This window comes from Sinohyriopsis cumingii, chromosome 3 (genome assembly GCF_028554795.1).
Source record: "Sinohyriopsis cumingii isolate HCF-2022 chromosome 3, ASM2855479v2, whole genome shotgun sequence".
In the NCBI taxonomy this organism is placed as follows: domain Eukaryota; kingdom Metazoa; phylum Mollusca; class Bivalvia; order Unionida; family Unionidae; genus Sinohyriopsis; species Sinohyriopsis cumingii.
Genome location: NC_142963.1, coordinates 43,695,719 through 43,715,638, shown reverse-complemented (window position 1 = coordinate 43,715,638; position 19,920 = coordinate 43,695,719). Strand labels below are relative to the sequence as shown.

Below are 19,920 nucleotides of genomic sequence, written 5' to 3'. Positions count from 1 at the left end.
AATGGCAATGATGTGATGACAATGAACATAAATGGCAATGTTGTGAGGACAATGAACAGAAATGGCAATGTTGTGAGCAATGTGGTAATAAGAATTTTTGGGTCCTTTCATGCCTACCTCCTGATTTCATACATCTCCCAATTTTTGCTGAGAACTCCCAATTACTATATTTTGTCTGTTTATTTTCATTTCCACAGAAACCATGTTTTATTTTATCACCTGTGAATTTTATTATGGTGAAATAATTATCAGTAAACATAATGTTTAGTTTAAACTTTATTCATATAAATTTATGAATTTATTTAATCCCCACAACAATACTAAAAAAAAGAAATAAACTGCATAAAAACAAGCTGCAATAAAAATATACTCCAACAAAATAATAGACTGCAGCAAAAATAACAGACCTGCCAACCCTAACAAGATTGTCTCAGGAAGGCAGCTGATTTGACCAGTTTGCCTCAAGGTGTAACAAAATATCATGTACTGCTATTATTGAGGTGGAAAATGTGTATTTAAACAGTTCAGTATTCCAAACCACAGGGTCTTGTATTGTTGCTTACAATTTACCTGTCATATATGTACTAATATAATCAGAACACATGTATGACTGAGCATTAAACTGTACACTTGTAAGGAACAATATGAGCTCATGTGTTCCAAACTGATGCATTAAGAGTAAACATTATCATAATTGGAAAGGTTTGTAAACTACACATAACACCTTCAGTTCTAAACCATATGCAGCTCAATGTAGTTATCTCTCAACTTGACATATTTCTTGTAATTTTGTTTCTTCATTTCACAAGATGGCAAATTCCTGCTGCATGATATATTCAAATCAACAGGTGATGTCCAATAAACATAATTGTGTCCCTTCTGGCTTTTATTCATAACAATACAAATATTCCTTTTCATCCTTCTGTACTGATTATTACAACATTTTGAAGAGGCTTTTCTTCTTCTTTGTCTTTAAAATGTATTGGTAGTTGGACACCATTTAAAATATTTTTATAATCAACAATTTGAGAATTTCATGCATATTGGACCCAAATGATTGGTCAATATTTAGTAAAAACAGGCTTTAAAAATGTTGTGAAAAACCTCCCAATTTTAGGCCCCAATCTCCCTTAAAAAAATTTCAATCTCCCTACTTGGCTTTTAAAAAATTGACAAGTATGCTTTACATATTTCCATAATTAATTATTCTAATTAATCCAAACTTCACTGAATATCACAAAATCCCCTACTGACAACAAGTGTGGTTGACATGAATAAAACTGTTACAAAAGACCTTTGGGCCTGATTGCTTATGGCCAATATGGAAAATCATAATGCAGGCACTACAAATGTTAATGACTTAAACAGAACTTACGGATTGAGCAGTTGCTGATGGATGTTGATCCATTTGTTGGGCTGGTATAACCAACAGGGCAATCAGTACAACTACTAAAGATGCTGACTGTATTGTCCTTATAGGTCCCAACTTGACAGATCTTACATTCTGATGCAGCTGACACCTCATACCCAGAGGGACAATAGACTGAAGAGATGAAAGGTAATTTTATCATATGATTCATGTGTTCAAGCATTCTTAAATTCAGTTAATAATTTAGTTGCCATAAATTCAAAACAAATCCCTGGACAATTTCAGCACATCAGTTAATAAATCACATGACTCTACTACTATTTTGGTATCGACACTCAAAGAACAATATATGAAGTGCTTAAATATGTCATAGAGTCCCTTGAAGGGAACCTCTACTAGGCAAAAGAATGTACAGCTATTCAAGATAATACCATTGCTTCCTTTTAACTGTCTAGTGCTAAAACCACATCCGATATTCTTCAGCAAACTAACTGCTGTGGTGTACATGCCAGAAGTCAGCTTGGTACCATTTTCATTTAGGACAAAGTAGACATTGTTAAGATAAATATTGTGGCAGTCATATTGGATGCATGACAGGTACCATTTTCATTTAGGACAAAGAAGACATTGTTAAGATAAATATTTGGCAGTCATATTGGATGCATGACAGGTACCATCTGCATTAGAATCAACTACATCTCATAAGTCTATTGGAGAAAAAACCATGTTGACCTAGAAATTCATTTGGGAATAGCAGAGATAATATTTTCAAGATAGGAGTTTCCATTTAGGAGTAGCAATAACAAAGTTTACAAGATGGCTTCTGTGGTGGCCATGTTGGATATCAGAATGGCACCATTTTCATTCAAGACCAAACAGATATCATAAGTGTTACTAAAAACCTGATGTTGATAAAATGATCAATTCAGAAGAAGTACAGATAGCAAGATTTTCATGATGGTCTCAGTCATTAGTGTTCATTGAATGGCATATAGGTACAATTTGTTTTTATTACTATATACTCATTTTAAGAATTCTTCTGGTGACTGGTGAGAATTTCAAATCAATATGACTTTATATTCAGGTAGATCTGTGATGGCCATACTGGATGTGAAATATGCACCATTTTCATTTTTCCCATCCACACATCACAAGCAGTATTTTAACGAAAAACCCATCTTGATTTGACCATCCATTCAGGATGAGTAGCAGTAAAATGATTTTCAAGATGGCTCCTACTGTGGCCAAATTGGACATCAGGTGAGCACCATTTTCATTCAGGACCAACTAGACATCACCAAAACCCTTTCAGTGAACATCCCATGTTGATAAGACCATCCATTCATGAGTAGTGATTACAAGATTTTCAGGATAGCTGCTGAGGTGGCAATAATGAAGCTTACTTTGGTACCATTTGCATTCAAGACCAATTAGACGTCATAGTAAATCTTTTAGTGAAAATCCAATGTTGATATGACCAACCATTCAGGAGGAGTAACAATAACAAGATTTTCAAGATGGCTGCCACAGTGGCAATACTGGACACCAGATCAACATCATTTTGATTTAGAAAAAAACTAGACAACATAAGAAGTCTTTTAGTGAAAACCACAAGCTGACATGACCATCCATTCAAGAGGAGTACTGAACAAAAGTTTTCAATATGGCTGCCATTGTGGCCATATTTGATGTCAGGTCAGCACCATTTTCATCTGGGACCAATTAAACATGAAAAAAAGTCATTTAATGAAAACCATATGTTGATATGATCATCAGTTTAAAAGGAGTAGCAATGACAAGATTTCCAAGCTGGCTGCCATGGTGGCAATTCTGAATGTCATTTGAGCACTACTTTCATTAAAGACCAACAAGACATCATAAGAAGTGTCTTAGTGTAAACACTGTGGTGACTTGACCATTCATTCAGGAGTTGTAATGATAACAAGATTTTCAAGATGTCTGCAGTAATGGTCATAATTCATTTACAAGCAGTACCATTTTCATACCGGACAAACTAGACCATGGGATGAATGTATGTGTGAAGTTTCATGGCAATCCACCAATTAATTTAGGAGAAGCAGCAATAATAAACTATCTTATAAAGAGCTTTATGTTTAGAATCAAGATGGATGACTCAATCACAAAATCAGCTATATATTTTCAATGATATTGCTAAATTTCTAGGAGATAGATCCTATCTGTGTCTTATGTTACATCTTTTGCTGAAATAAAAAATAAAATTTTACACAACACTTATGAGGAGCTATCACTGTTCATTTGAAAATAAATTGCCCCTAATCGGGTGCAGCAAAATTTAGTAACATGGGTTATTGTAACTGATAATCACTATGAAATTTGTTAAAAACTCCAAGATGTATCATAAGGTAAATAGTTCATGAGCTCGAAGTATAATAAGAAGCAACATCAGAAGAGAAGATACACTGGCAAGAGGCACATTTCTGTCCAAATTGACATATGATACAAAATCCTACTAAAGTGAATATCTTCAACTGGAAAACATGTCTACACCGAACTGAATGCAATACATTAAATGATTCATGAGGTAAGCTGGTTACAAGAAACTTCTGTTGTGAAAATAGAAGGATTGATTACTGTCCAAAAATAGAAATGCAAAGACAAAATGTTCAGAAGGGATATTGTTATGTATAAGGCAGTTTACTACCAAAGACAATGAATTATGTTTATCTTTTCTTAGCAAAGATAGTTACTAGAAGAATGGACCAACAAACTAATCCTGACCTGAATTATGAATCAGACTGATAAACCTTTTTTCTGGTTTGTACCTACATTTGCAAAGATTCTGATTTGCTGACCCTGTACTGTCTGTAGTCCACCTGTCTGTGGGTCCACAAGAGATGCATTCTGTCATCCACTTGTCAGGCTGGTAAGTGCCCTTCTCACAGGGTATGCAAGTGTTTGATGTTACATTCCTTTTGGACCCTGCCTGGCAGGAGACTGGAAAAAAAACACATTTTATAAAGTTAAGAAAGCTCATTTTTGCACAATATGAAGCAGAGACTTGTCATCACACAATTTGCAAGGACGGTTTGATTCTGATTCATCAGCAGTCAATTACAATTAGGAGCATTAGTAAGAAAATGTACTAATGATATTTACTTAATAAATTTGTCCATGTTTTTCTTATATTAATACCGACGTCAGAAAATATACCAGTAATTTTTACCAATTTATTATCATACAACCAAATTTTTTTCCATGACAGAACAGAGAAGTTAATTTAAAACAAAATAGGAGATTTGCATAATTTGGTTAGGTGTTTTGACTTAAAAACAGGGGGGTTATATTTGTATTGCATCATATGTCTTCAACTTTCTTATTCCAATGAGGACCTAAAGCTTCAGCCACTGTGTGAATAGTTCTCAATCTGTTTTGCACGAGAACTTTCGTACAATTTCTGAGTCAGGGAACATTATTTCAACTATATCTGAAGAATGATCTGCTACCATAAACGAATATTATGTTCAGCTATAAAGTTGGCAAACAGTGTCTCAACATATATATCTTTACCCACATTTGATGTGAATTCCATGCACATGGATTTCAGTGATGAAATATTTCTAGTCACATTTAATATGCTTTCATGGGATGGGAATTTTGCATAAGATGTGAAGTGAATCCTGCCACCACAATAAATTTTAAAGTCAGCTTTACAGAAAGGGATGAATGCATATTCATGTCATTTGAACTTGACTTCAACCACTTAAATTTCCATCCATTATTGAATTTTATTTGATAACTTGGTTGCTTAGATTCTGGGGTTTTAGCACTGGGATACAAACAACTTTAAATACCAAGGTCAAACTAATCAAGCCAGTTTTTGTGCCACTTAAACTCTTTAGGTATCCAATTACACTAATAAAAAAAGCACTTAGTTAAATTACTTTTCACTCAATTTAAATAAAAGTTTTTTACTACCCGATTACTAGTTTTTACTTGCTAACTACTCACTTTTATTTTGTATTACTTGCTTTCAAAGATATTCCTTAATTCAGTAAAAGAAATTACTAATACCTAACACTAAGTAATCAAATTATTTAAGTTCTGCACATGAATTACTTATATATTATGCTTGAAAAATAAACAGAAGAAGAAATTACTTGGAAATTCTTTTTCACTTGCCATTTTGCCAAGTTTTACAAATTGATTATTGGTTTTGACTTACATGACTACTTTGAAGAAATATATGCAAATTCAATAAAACAAATGACATGATAAAAACATGACTACTTTGAAGAAATATATGCAAATTCAATAAAACAAATGACATGATAAAATTAAAGTTTACTTGAAGGAATAAAACAGATATTAGAAAATTAACTACTCTGAAATTCATGTGTAAAGAATTACAATACAAATAATAACTGTCAGGCTTACAATACAAGTAATAACTGTCAGTATTACAATACAAATAATAACTGTCAGGCTTACAATACAAGTAATAACTGTCAGTATTACAATACAAATAATAACTGTCAGGCTTACAATACAAGTAATAACTGTCAGTATTACAATACAAATAATAACTGTCAGGCTTACAATACAAGTAATAACTGTCAGTATTACAATACAAATAATAACTGTCAGGCTTACAATACAAGTAATAACTGTCAGTATTACAATACAAATAATAACTGTCAGCATGGTATATTGAAGGCAGAAATAAAGAATGCATTGAAAATGCAGTAATTATGTTGGTCAAACACTGCATCTATGCTGCAATATGTTCCAGCATAAACACTTTCCTAAGCATATTTCCAGCATAGACTGACATTGTGCGAAATATGCATGATGTAGTAATTCTGAACTTTAAATATCTTAAAAATGCTGCATTCCAGGATGAATTGGCCATAATACTGAATTTACAAGCTGCAGTCATACACAACAAAAATATAGACTTTAGGCAGGATTTATACCGTATTGTTGCTGGACAGGTTTGCCCCATGATTTAATATGTCAGATGAGATGATCTTATCTACTTCATAAAATTAATCAATACCATATTGTTGCTGGACAGTTTTGCCCCATGATTTAATATGTCAGATGAGATGATCTTATCTACTTACTCCATATAATTAATCAATACCATATTGTTGCTGGACAGTTTTGCCCCATGATTTAATACATCAGATTAGAAGATCTTATCTACTTACTCCATATAATTAATCAATACCGTATTGTTGCTGGACAGTTTTGCCCCATGATTTAATACGTCAGATGAGATGATCTTATCATCTTACTCCATATAATTAATCAATCATTTATTGATCATAATATTTACTGTAAATATTTACCTGTCATTTACCTGTCATCATTTATTTGTGGTCATTTACTTGCAATTATTTTCTTTTCTTTAATTTAGCATTACTTTGCAATTATTAGCAATTACAAGGAATTACTCATCATTTGACAAAATATTTTTCTTAGATTTTCCTCTATTAGAATAATGAAATACTTTTCTAAAACTAAAACTAGTAATTTGTTTTTCTGAGATCATGATCAATTAATATATTTAATGCAACCCAAATTACTTTTGATGATACACAGTAATGTACACAGTATGGACTCTAATCAATCTCAGTAACTGTAAGCACAGAAGCAGAACCTACTTTGGAAAGAATCAAAGTGATGTTATTTGCTTTATGCTGATTGAGCTCCTTAGTAATTCAATCATAATTGATTAATATTTTTAATACTGTAGGAATTACTACTTACGACACATTTGATCACCAAAACTATACAAGACAGTACTGGGAGATAAGCAATACTTTAAAAGACCTTGTTTTCCTTTTATGTGGACATGATATGCAAGGTGACCTTAAATCTGAAGATGACAGGCAAACTTGTATGTGTGTGTATATATATATATATATATATATATATACACACACACACACACACACACACATACACATATGCATGTTTTACAAGCTTTACCTATATTACAGCCGGAAATAGAAATAGTTCCTGTTGAATTAGTGATATACCCAGGTGGACATGGCTGACATGTACTGCTCTCTGTATCATTTTTATAGTAACCAATCTCACATGGCACACACGAGCCATTTGCATTAAGTTCCTGTCCACTATTACATGTCCCTGGAAAGAGAAATGTGAAATTCCAATTATTATTAGATCAATAATTAAACTATACATGAAGCAAACAATTCAACCATTATACAATAATAAGAATTAAAAAATCATTTGTTATGAATGTTTGTATCATTTAACAAATTTATAATATACTTTTTAATGTAGTCAGTTGGGTTTATAATATTTATATTTCAAATGCAAGCTGAAGTTACAATTTTAAGAAACAGGTTTTGTATGATAAAATATTAAGCAAGGTCCTGACTAATGGCTCAAACCTCTCCAAGTTAACCCACATTAGGACCCAGGACAGACTCCATTTTTTGCAATGAGTAAATGATTATCGTTGATTCTACTCAAAGTTGGCTAGGAGGTCTGAATGAGCAATATCTCATCTGCTTTAATATGTCAGATATCAAGAAGCAGTAACCTTTGATGGTACAGTGTGACCCCGCTATAACACGGCAGTTGGGAACCGTAAAACCCGACCGCGTTTAATACTGAACCGTATTATATGCAACCAAGTGAGTTAGCTGAAGAAAATGCCTCCCCCCAGTTGTGTGGGGGGTGTGGGTAATAAATGCGGGCAGTAAAATACATGCTTCATCGGCACAGTTACCATCTTGAATTGATGCATATTAAATGAGAAATACACCTGTACTGAAAACAGAGAAGACATAATATAATAGTTTACTTTATTTAGAGAACCACGAATTGGTACATATACGTGAATCATGTTTATATATAAATGTCTAATGTATAGCATGAATAGAGTATCAACACCATGTACTCGCCTACGAACCTCATCATATACATTGAATCCACAATACAAGTGATTCCATCAAAAATATGCACACACAGCATTAAAATATTAATTATATTTGTAACAGGTCATATTGGTCTGAATTCAGTGAAAAAACATAGCACAATCACGCAACGAATGACGAAGCACATTTACTTTAAAGTACGTTCCAAGTCGGTAAAAGTTAGTTTGCGTTTTAAGCTGCCGTTGGCATAAACTTTTTCCCTACAAAAAGGAAACTTTCATAGCACAGTTAACGTGTTCCAGTCACGTTGGACAATGCAAAAATATCGTCAGATTCCATCACTTTTATTTAAGTTTGGTACTCACTTCCTTTGAAGAAAAGTTCTTTGCTGTTATTGAAAGACTGTAGTCGGCTTTCTTTGATGAAGGTTGCATGTGCTATTGAAGTCACCGCTAAAGGAGAGCTTTGGAGAACCAAACGAATGCCCATTTCTTATTGTGGCGGCAACATCAAATAATTGTATTGCATGATTGAGACTGGTATTTTTTCCATTTGTTGAGTACGTTTTCATAACAGTCAGTGCTTCAAAGGTAATCTGTTTCCTTTGAAATTTCAGCAAACTATTTTATATGGGTACATTTTAAAAAGGAATTGGCTGTCATTTAGACTATGCTGGTTACTGTCCCTCCATGCCTACTCAATAAACCAATAAGTAATTTTTTATATAATTTTTTTATATTTTTTTTATACATCTGTGGTAGCAGCGTGATGCTGCCTTCCATGCATGTGTCTGAAAATTAACAAAGAGTCAAGGGACGATAGAGACGCAGGTGTTCTGATGACAGGGATTATTACAGAAAATGTGAGCATTCTGAAGGCTTTAATTCTGCGTGAAATGAAGAGGAATTTAACTTACCATCCACAAACAAATGTCAGTCTTTGTAAATATATTAATTACTAGCGAGCGGCCGAAAATCCGATGAAAGATAGATTATGAAACAATGCCTCGTCCAGTTGATCTCCATTACCAGAAATGTCAACAACAAAAAAGCGGGTATTTCACAACATAAAGAACTCATGCTAAGTGTCAGGATAAGCGGATTATGATATAACAATGCACTGTTTAGATGGTTTGTCAGTATGGACAAAGAATTTGTTTATGTAACAATAGATACATTTCAGTGCATTTTATTTCCAGTTTGCAGCTTTCTTTCATGGGGCCTCTGAATTTCTGCACTCCAAACCAATGGTTATTTATAAAAGTTTACACAGCCAACAATGTCGCCATCAAATAAAAAAGGCACATGGTATGTTTTGCAGCCAATAAGGAAAAACAATCCAAGTTTGCAACATTGGTGAAGATCTATGCGATCCCAGAATAAATATTTTATGCGTTTTTCCTTCTTCTTACTTTTAAGAAGAAGAAAAAAAACTTTTTCTTGTAGGAGAAAAATACTTTTGTCTGTGCGAGAAAAATACATATAAAATTTCAGTAGCCAAGTCACAATCGTCTTGTAGTATTCATACGTGATCTCTTCCCCAAAATGATAACTTTTTTTTAAAAAATTGTACTTTTTAAGATTTTTCTTTTGTGCACAAGAAAAATACATGTATATGAAATTTCAGGAGACACACCATGGCCGCGTTATAGCCAAATTCACATTATAATGGAGTGTGCTATAGCGGGGTCACACTGTAATTGGTACAAACTTTTTCTCCTCACAAGATCTGAGAAAAAAAAGTGTTCGCTAGTTGAGTAATCAAGGTATTCAAAGGGATGATGCTACTGACTCAACAACAGCTCTGTTAAAAACACCACTAACCCTCAAAGGCATTCAGAATAGAGGGTCTTTCTGCTCTCAAGATTCTGTCAACAATCTAAGTTCTGAATTCTTTCTTTTGCAAGGCTGTCCTGATAAGATCCTTGCAACTTTGGTTGTTTAAGATTTAGCTTGGCCATAATCTTCCTGGGTAGGTGTATTGCTAGACTAAGTAGATCGTTGATCCAGGACTTCTCCCATGTGAGAGGGGCAACCAAAACTATCTTGCAATTCTGAAACCTTATTTTCTGTATTAAATTTGGTACCAAGATCATGGGGAGTGGGGGTAAGCAAAGACTCATAATCTCATCACAACTGATTGGCAGTACATCTATGGCCCAAGCTTCTGGGTCCAAGACTGTTGAGATAAAGGTGGGCAGCTAATAGTTCTACCTTGTTGCAAAATGGTCAATCATCTTACACCCCCAAGCACACAAATCAGAACGAAAACCGAGAGATGAAGGGAGCATGCTGAAAGAATAATCTGACCCAGTCCTGACAGACCATTGACTAGGACATTGAGTCTTCCAGGAATTTATATGTTCAGCTGAAGTTGTTATCACCAATGAAGAAACTGCCAAACCAGCACCCACAGGGTAGGGCAATTATGTGCCCCCCTTTTCTGAGAAGGCAAGTCATCCATTACAGAGTTGTTGAACATAATCTGGAATGACTTCTGAGTAAGTCCTTCAAGAGAAGAAAGGCATTTTTATTTGGTTTCATATCTAGATGGGAGGAGTTGCAAGAATGATATCACTAACTCCACATTCTGGAAATGGACATACAAAAAAATGAGACTGGTTATAAACTCAATAACCAGGTCAAGAAAACACTGTGATGGGTGATGGTCAGATTTTTCCCAGGTCACTAGAAAACTGAGATGATCAAGAGTGACAGAAAACCATTTCTGCCCTTGAAGAGAATAACATTTACCATGTTTTTTTTTGAGATCATCCAGATATTCCACCACTGCCATAGAGGATGTTGAATGGAACAGGGTGACACAATCCATAAATTTCACAAAGACACAGGGGCAATATTAAGATCAAAGGAAAGGATGTGAAATCAGTAAACTTTGCTGCAGTAAGTGAACCAAAGAAACTTTCAAAATGCTGGGTTAATAGAGCTGACATCAGTGTAGACATCTATGAGATTGAGAATGATTGCATAATTGACCCTTGGGATTGGAAGTTGGATAGATCTCACTGTCTCTATCTTGAACTTTGGTGGAAGAATGACTTTGTTGAGTCGATGTTGTGTACTGAAGCAAAGTTTAACACCTGGTGCCACATAGCAGCAGCAACAGGAGGTATTGGCATATCTACCATAACACAAGAGTTGCACAATAAATTTGATTCTGGCCACACAAATCCATGGACAGAGTAATGTTACAAAAACCAATTTTCAGAAATCTTGCCCAGAGTTTTTTTCTAACAACAAATAAAACTCTGTATCTCTTGACCACTGTGATACAGGCATGTAATCTATAGTATGTGTATGAACAGTCCAGATCAAGGCTGAGCTACAACTGTCAACAGGTCATACAGCTGGTACGAGGCAATTAAAAGTTCAGGCAGTCAGAAATAAACAACCACAACTCAGACATTACTTAATTGGATGACAATAGCCAGGGTGATGTGTGGTGCCATTTAGCTAATTTGCACAGGTAAAGAACACAAAGTAGAACTACCCAAAAGTTCTGAAGTCAAGTATATCAACGAGACATGCTGAGGAACAGATATTATTACACATCTCTGCATTGAAAGAGAATGTTGAAGTCAACTTAAATAAAGTTTGTGATAAGCAGCAACATTTCTTTGTAATTTAATAGTGTTAAAGTGCGATTTACTTTTGAAGAGTGTGATTGTGGAAGCAATATACTGTCAGCAAAGCCCTGCAAAACTAAATTTCAAAACTCCAGGTTGACCCGTGTTATTGCAAATGGCTGCTCTCACACGACACTATGGTTTTCTTCTTCATGCTGTAAGTTTGGTCATAGGAATCAGATGTCTTTAAAATGGACCTAGAATTCAAATTTACACCAATAAATGCCCAACTCCCTTGGAATTTATTAGAGTTGTTAAAATGTTAGGCCCATTTTAAACCTAGAACATCTGTAAAATCATTCATATACAGCAAGAGATTTTCATGTTACACAGACTATAAAATGAATCTTAATTTTTGTTTTTATTGCACCTTGTATTCCTGTGCCAAATTAAAAAAATATCTGGCCAGAATGTTTACCACAAATTTCAAGGCACTAGCTCTTGGGGCATTATTAAAATCTGGGGAAAAGTATTTTTTAACCTATATTAGTCTAGTGAACATTATCTGGTATGAGTTGTTCTCTGTCATGTAATTTCAGCCCAATCCAGCTAACAAATTAGCCCATGACATTTGAATACAGATATATGGAGATGGACAGAAACCAAATCAAGATGGCCATACAGAAAAAATAGTTCAGCATCTAATGTCATAAATATCAGATTTGAGGTATTTTTAAAAAAAAAATTTCCTGTGTATTGCAATATAAATATAAAGACAGGAGAAATAGATGCTAGACTTTCATCTATATTCTGTATTAAATACTGATATTATATCCTTATAAACTGAATACCCAAAAGAATACTAACCATAGCATTCAGTCAGAGATGTGGAGTTGGTTCCATGAGTTGTGTAGCCCACTGGGCACCATTCACAGTAGAACTGCCCAGTCTTGTCCTGGTATCGCCCTATGGGGCAAGGATTGCATCTGTTCAATGAGATGTCGAAGTAGTAGCCAGCACTGCATAATGCTGCAAAAAAAGCCAAGAGTACTGTTAACATAATGTAAACAAAAAAGAGTGATCAGTTTGCCAGATTTCACATGGTGGACTTCTTTTTATCCATACAACATTTTTAAACCAACTAGCAAGACAATCAACAAAGCCTATTAATTACTTTGCTGCCTTATGAACTTACAGGTGTTGTTTCAGCAAGCTGGAATAATGTAGCTCATTATGTTTCATTAACTCTTTACCTTCTGCTAACGCATATATGTGACCATAAAAATAGCCTTTTAACCTGAGAGACGCATATACAAGCTGCTAATAATACTCTCTCTGTCCCTGCTGGCTCATACATGCGTTTCCGGCCATGGGTTGGGAAACCCCAGATACGCATATACACGTTTCATATTAAAGCTTTGTACTGGATGAAATTACAAACATCCGTTCTCTTTTATAATATTTAGCCAATGGAAATAGTCCTTACATAAAATGATGAATGTATTCTATTAGTAGTTTTACAGCATATAAGCAGGAAATTCTACTGAAAACGAGGTCAATGGTGACAGTAAAACAAAATGTCAACATTCATGTATTCTGACGATGATTCTGATGGAAGTTTTGAAGGATTTGAAAGTGATGATACTGATTTTAACCAGATTCAAGATGAAGGATTGGACATTAGTATATGTCCTTTTTCGACACCTGACATTTCAGATTTATCTGAATCCGAGGATGAAACACGAGACAATCAAATCTAGTCGGAACACGTGAGACAGGTAAATGTGGACAACTTTACAGCAGTTTCAGGGCCAGCATTTATTTTATAAGAAAATGCAAGGGAGATAGATTTCTTATTACGTGCTTCAGCCAGTATCATAAAAAATTACCAAATCTGCAATACAATAGTGGACACATTGGTGTGCAAAATAGTGGTGAGAAAAGTAATCTAATATACATTTTAAACACAGATATATTGTGATATATTTTTTTATTATAAATATGTATATATAAACATTGATTCCTGTAGATTATATGTACTTATTGGTGGAAATAAGTGGCACAAAACATTGGTAAGTGTTTAAAATTTTATTTTTCCTTAACTTACATAGTTTGCATGGGACAAAATTGATACAGAAAATGTAAATAACTTGAGAAGCTCTCACTCAGGCAGCTATTATGATGCTCTGGGGTTCAGCCTACAAACAGCTGCTAGAAGGCAGGCTGCTTATCAGGCTTAGTAGCCAGGGCAGCAAGTACTTGCAGAAGGTAAAGAGTTAATGGAATAAAAGTGTCTCTTTCATTGATCATTTATTCTTTTGATTTGCAAAAAGAAAATCCATATTGATAACAACCTATTTATATACTTAGTATATACTGTACAGTCAAACCTGTGATTGGTCAGTTCCATATAACAACTACCTATATATAAAACTCACAGGCAAGGGTTCACTAGTCACATGGATGACCTTTAGAGATAAGTCTAGCTGATTCTTCTGAGAATTACAGTGTGTTTTGCCCATATTGATCACTTTGGCATCCATTTGTGTGATCAACATTAGTCGCTGATGACAGCAGTGTGATATTGTCCAAAATTTTGAACTCTTTCAGATACGTATGCTCCAAGCATGGGAAATTATTATTGATCATTTGTATGTATATTGTTTCATACCTTGTATTAACTTCAGTGTTAAAGAGTATTAATTGCTATAAACTTTTGTCCGATCCTCTTCAGATCTGAAATAGTTTCAGAATGTACAATATCTTAATCTAACTACTGTCTTAGCTTTGAAAGCTTGACTTGCTGGCCACATCTAGCTTCTTGTTTACTGAATCAGTCATTATAGTGTCTATACTGAATCAGTCATTATAGTGTCAGACTGAATCAGTCAGTATAGTGTCTATAATGAATCACTGATCATTATAGTGTCTATACAGAATCGATCATTATAGTGTCTATACAGAATCGATCATTATAGGGTCTAGACAGAATTGATCATTATAATGTCTATACTTAATCGATCATTATAGGGTCTAGACAGAATCAATCAATATTGTGTCTATACTGAATCGATCCTTAGTGTCTAGACAGAATCAATCACTATAGTCTCTATACTGAATCGATCATTATAGTGTCTATACCGAATCAATCACTATAGTGTCTATACTGAATCAATCATTATAGTGTCTATACTGAATCAATCACTATAGTGTCTATACTGAATCAATCATTATAGTGTCTATACTGAATCAATCACTATATTGTCTATATTGAATCAATCATTATAGTTCTATACTGAATCGATCATTATAGTGTCTATACTGAATCATTCATTATAGTGTCTATACTGAATCAATCATTATAGTGTCTATACTGAATCAATCATTATAGTGTCTATACTGAATCAATCATTAGTGTCTATACTGAATCAATCGTTATAGTGTCCATACTGAATCAATCATTATAGTGTCTATACTGAACCGATCAGTCATAGTGTCTATACTGAATCAGTCATAGTGTCTATACTGAATCAATCATTAGTGTCTATACTGAATCAATCGTTATAGTGTCCATACTGAATCAATCATTATAGTGTCTATACTGAATCATTCATTATAGTGTCTATACTGAATCAATCATTATAGTGTCTATACTGAATCAATCACAATAGTGTCTATACTGAATCAATCATTATAGTGTCTATACTGAATCAATCATTATAGTCTATACTGAATCAATCATTATAGTGTCTATACTGAATCAATCATTATAGTGTCTATACTGAATCGATCAGTCATAGTGTCTATACTGAATCAGTCATAGTGTCTATACTGAATCAATGACTATAGTGTCCATACTGAATCAGTCATTGTAGTGTCTATACTGAATCAATCATTATAGTGTCTATACTGAATCGATCAGTCATAGTGTCTATACTGAATCAGTCATAGTGTCTATAATGAATCAATGACTATAGTGTCCATACTGAATCAATCATTATAGTGTCTATAAAGAGCTATTAAATTTGTATCTGAATTTAGATTGTCAACTGCAGGACATACAGAATATGTGGTTTTGCTGTATACTGCAGATGCACATTCAATGCATGTATGGTACATACATATACATTCCATAAAAGCATTAGATATTATTTTGTCCTTTTAATTTCCCTTGTAGGTACTAATAGCTGAATAAATCTAATTTAGTAACTCAAACTGTATCATAACTTTACTATGTGCATATCTTAACAAACTGTGACATAATCACACATTTACAATTAAACATATCCAGTGATAATATAAACCATTGTAACATGGTTATTGCATGTAATGCACTTAAATTCTACAGCACCTGTAAACTGTATTATAAGAAGGGATTACATATTTAAAATTTTTGTTCTTATGTGTGATTGCTCACCATGACAATCTGCGGCTGATGTAGAACCAGTAGTCTGGGTGGTGGAACCGGGTACACTGCAGGAGAAACAAGTACTTTGGCCAGACTGGTTCTGGTATTGGCCAAGTGGGCAGTTTTCACAGTAACCACTAATGTTCTCTGATGTGTAGTAGGTGAAGTATGTTCCTGCACCACAAAGGACTGAAATGACAGAGTATAAATTTATCATTATGGTTTGCCAGAATCTAATAGTTTAAGTGTGTATGTATGAACATGTACGTGTCCCTCTAAATGTCTCCATTTTATCACTAGCATACTGGTCATTCATCCTTGTTTGTGTTATGATGCTACAAGCTGGACCCGTTAAAACCCTAAGTTAAGATATTTGATCTTCACAATCAATGTCAGAGTATTACCTATCAACTTGTTCATTGGAATGCAGCATAACACAAAAAGTCAGGTCACAATTCACCTATACATGTACAAGTGACAGTGTTCATAAGCTCAAATAAGTATCACATGAAAGCAGTGACCTTTGACTCAAGCACACCCACCCCACTCCCATGAATCTGGTGTGGTTTTCAGAACTCCTTCACAAAAGTAAAGATATGTTGGTTTTCAGATGTGTATCATTTCCATTCAGAACCAATTAAATACAACGAGATCCTGATATAACATAATGGTATGGATTCTATAACCCAACCAAACTAAGTACTGAACCATGTTGTATTTCCATCAGTCAGCTCAAGAAAATTATGCATTTACCCCAAAAATGGCTGGGGATTGGGGTGGGGTAATAAAAACAGGTGCAAAAATACATGCTTTTGATTAAATCAAGACAAAAGTAGTCTGAGATACACTTGTATCATGAAAACTTATAGTTGTGTAGTAAATTCCTTAATGCACTGAGTACATGTATATAAAAAATCAATGAATCTGAGAACAAATCACATTATAAAATTCATGTACGAGTCACATTATGTTAAATACACAAATAACACACGTATCAAAAATGGTAGTCATTGTTTCATCTATATCCCATTGTCAACAAACATGTGTCACTAAACAAGTTACTAAAGTATTCATTGTCACCTGTACACACTACATATACATGTACTTAAACTGGATTTGAATTTGGTCAGCTGGAGACAGCTATCATCTTGCCAAGGCAATCCAGGGGATGAGACTATTCATAATGAAATGAAAAATGTGGACAAAATACACAATTTAACAAACTTCTTTATGAGATGCCCTATCTTCAATTAATTTGACAACCAGATATCTGTGGTTTTCAAAGAATGGAAATTTAATTTACATGTTATGCTGCCATTAATAGAGATCATAAGCATAGATGTTTTTCCTGCTAAAAGGAAACTTGCATGGCACAGTTCCAATCACTTTGGAAAATGCAACAATCCAATCAGGTTCAACTGCTTTTATTTAAATTTGGTGCTGACTTGCTTTGATGAAAAGTGCTTTGTTTTTTTGAAGATTGTACTTGGCTAGCTTTGATGAAGGGTGTTATTGAAATAATATAGGTCTACTTTAGAGGACCAAACAAATGACCATAATTGTTATTATGGTAACAACAACAAATAATTCTAGCACATTGACTGAGACTAAAATTCGTTTTTCATTTGCTTAGTATTTCTTCTGGTCCATTAGCATGACAATGAGTGTATCACAGTGTACATTACTCAGGCCTGATGTCAGCATAAGCAGATTATGATAAAACAATGCACTATTAAAAAGGTTTATCAATATGAATAAAGGATTTGTTTATGAAAAAACATATATTCAAGTGCATTTTGTATCCAAGCTTGTGACTTCCTTTGATGATGCCTTTGTGTGTGTGTGTGTCTGATTTGGATTTTTGAAGCTTTAACAATTTTTCAATCATATCGCTATGATGTCTGCAGTGTGGTAGTTTATAGTGATGTCTAGCAGTGGGACATCTGCAGACATGTAGCATGATGTCCCACCCAGTCACATTATCTTGACACCAGGCCAACCAGTCCTAAAACTAACCTCTTAATGCTGAGCACCAAGCAGAGCAGCTGTTAGTACCATTTTTGTAAGTCTTTGGTATGACTCAGCCAGGGATCAAACCCATGACCTCCCGCATCTGAGGTGGATGCTCTAACCACTAGACCACTGGAGTGGTCATGGTGCCTTTGAATTTCTCCACTCCAAATAATATAATGTGTATGCTAGCTTAAACAGCCAACAATGTTGTCCCCAAAACAAAAAAAAAAACAGGTATATTTTGTTTCCAACATGGAAAAAAAATCACTATTTGCAACAGTCGCAAAGCCCTGCACAATCCCTGGATAAATGTTTTCACATTATTTTTTTAAACATTTTTAAAAGAAAAATATTTTTGTGTGGAAGAGAAAATACTTGTACATTATATATTAAATATTAGGAGCCATTCAATAACTGTCTTATAGTAGAATGCATATGTGATCTCTTCCCCAAAATGACAATAAACTTTTAAACATTACTTTCTGTACTTTCGAAATGACAAAAAAACATTTTTCACATACATCAAAATACAAATATATGATAATGCAGGAGCCATACCAAGACAGTGTTATATCCAAATTCATGTTATAATGGCACGTGCTATTTTGGGGTCATCCATGTATTGCAAGATATGTTTTAGCGAAAACCCATGTCAATGCCATCAAAGGAATAATAATAATAATAATAATAATAATAATGGTAATAATAATAATAATAATAATGATAATACTACTAATAATGATAATACTACTAATGATAATACTAAAATTAATAATAATAATAATAATAATGATAACAAAAATAATAATAATGATAACAATAATAATAATAATAAAATAATAATAATATCATTGTTGGCATCCGTTAGTCTCGAGAGACAATGGAACTGCGCCCATGAGAGATGTCCCGGTTGGTGGTTGTGCAGCGTCTGCTGTGGCTAAATAGTCCAATGCGGGAGTGGCAGTCCCTGCTGCACTTGCTGCACTTGAAGGTTGTGTCAGGTGTTGGATGAAGCTGCTTCTTCTTCCTCTGCGATCGTCTTTCATCAGCTAGCAAGCGTTGCTTGTCCTCTCTGGCTTTCAGACCAGTGATCAGAGCATGACGCCAGCCTGATCTGTCTAGAGCGAGCTCTTCCCAGGTGTTGACATCAATATCAAGGGCTTTCATGTCATGCTTACAGACATCCTTGAAGCGGAGATGTGGCCGTCCGATCGACCTTTTGCCAGAGGCGAGTTCCGAATAAAGAATGTCTTTGGGGATCCGTCCGTCAACCATCCGACGTACATGGCCCAGCCATCTAATGCGGCGTTGGCAGAGGAGTGTGATCATGCTGGGAATCTTGGCACGCTCGAGCACCTCGTTGTTTGATACTTGATCACTCCAGGTGATCCCGAGTATGCGTCAGAGGCATCGCATGTGAAAGGCACTCAGTCTTTTCTCTTGTGAGGCATACAGAGTCCAAGTTTCACTGGCATACATGAGAGTGCTTAGCACGCATGCACGGTACACGGTGATCTTAGTGTTCATGGTCAGCATGCTGTTGTTCCACACTCTCTGCGACAACCTGGAGAGAGTTGTTGATGTCTTTCCAATCCGCTTGTTGAGCTCAGCATCGAGTGAGAGGTTGTTGGTGATGGTAGAGCTGAGG

The 19,920-nt window shown here is 34.6% G+C and overlaps 1 protein-coding gene across 1 annotated transcript in view; it reads right to left on the bottom strand.

The window, feature by feature from the left end:
* The window catches only part of LOC149802771 (uncharacterized), a 308,654-nt gene that overhangs the window by 85,843 nt on the left and 202,891 nt on the right, over positions 1-19,920 (bottom strand). Inside the window, exons 59-63 of the mRNA XM_089953831.1 lie at positions 16,269-16,448; positions 12,719-12,880; positions 7,346-7,507; positions 4,178-4,345; positions 1,376-1,543 (exon numbers count right to left, since the gene is read on the bottom strand). Coding sequence (XP_089809957.1) covers positions 1,376-1,543; positions 4,178-4,345; positions 7,346-7,507; positions 12,719-12,880; positions 16,269-16,448 — 840 coding nt within the window. The remainder of the gene's footprint in view (positions 1-1,375; positions 1,544-4,177; positions 4,346-7,345; positions 7,508-12,718; positions 12,881-16,268; positions 16,449-19,920) is intronic.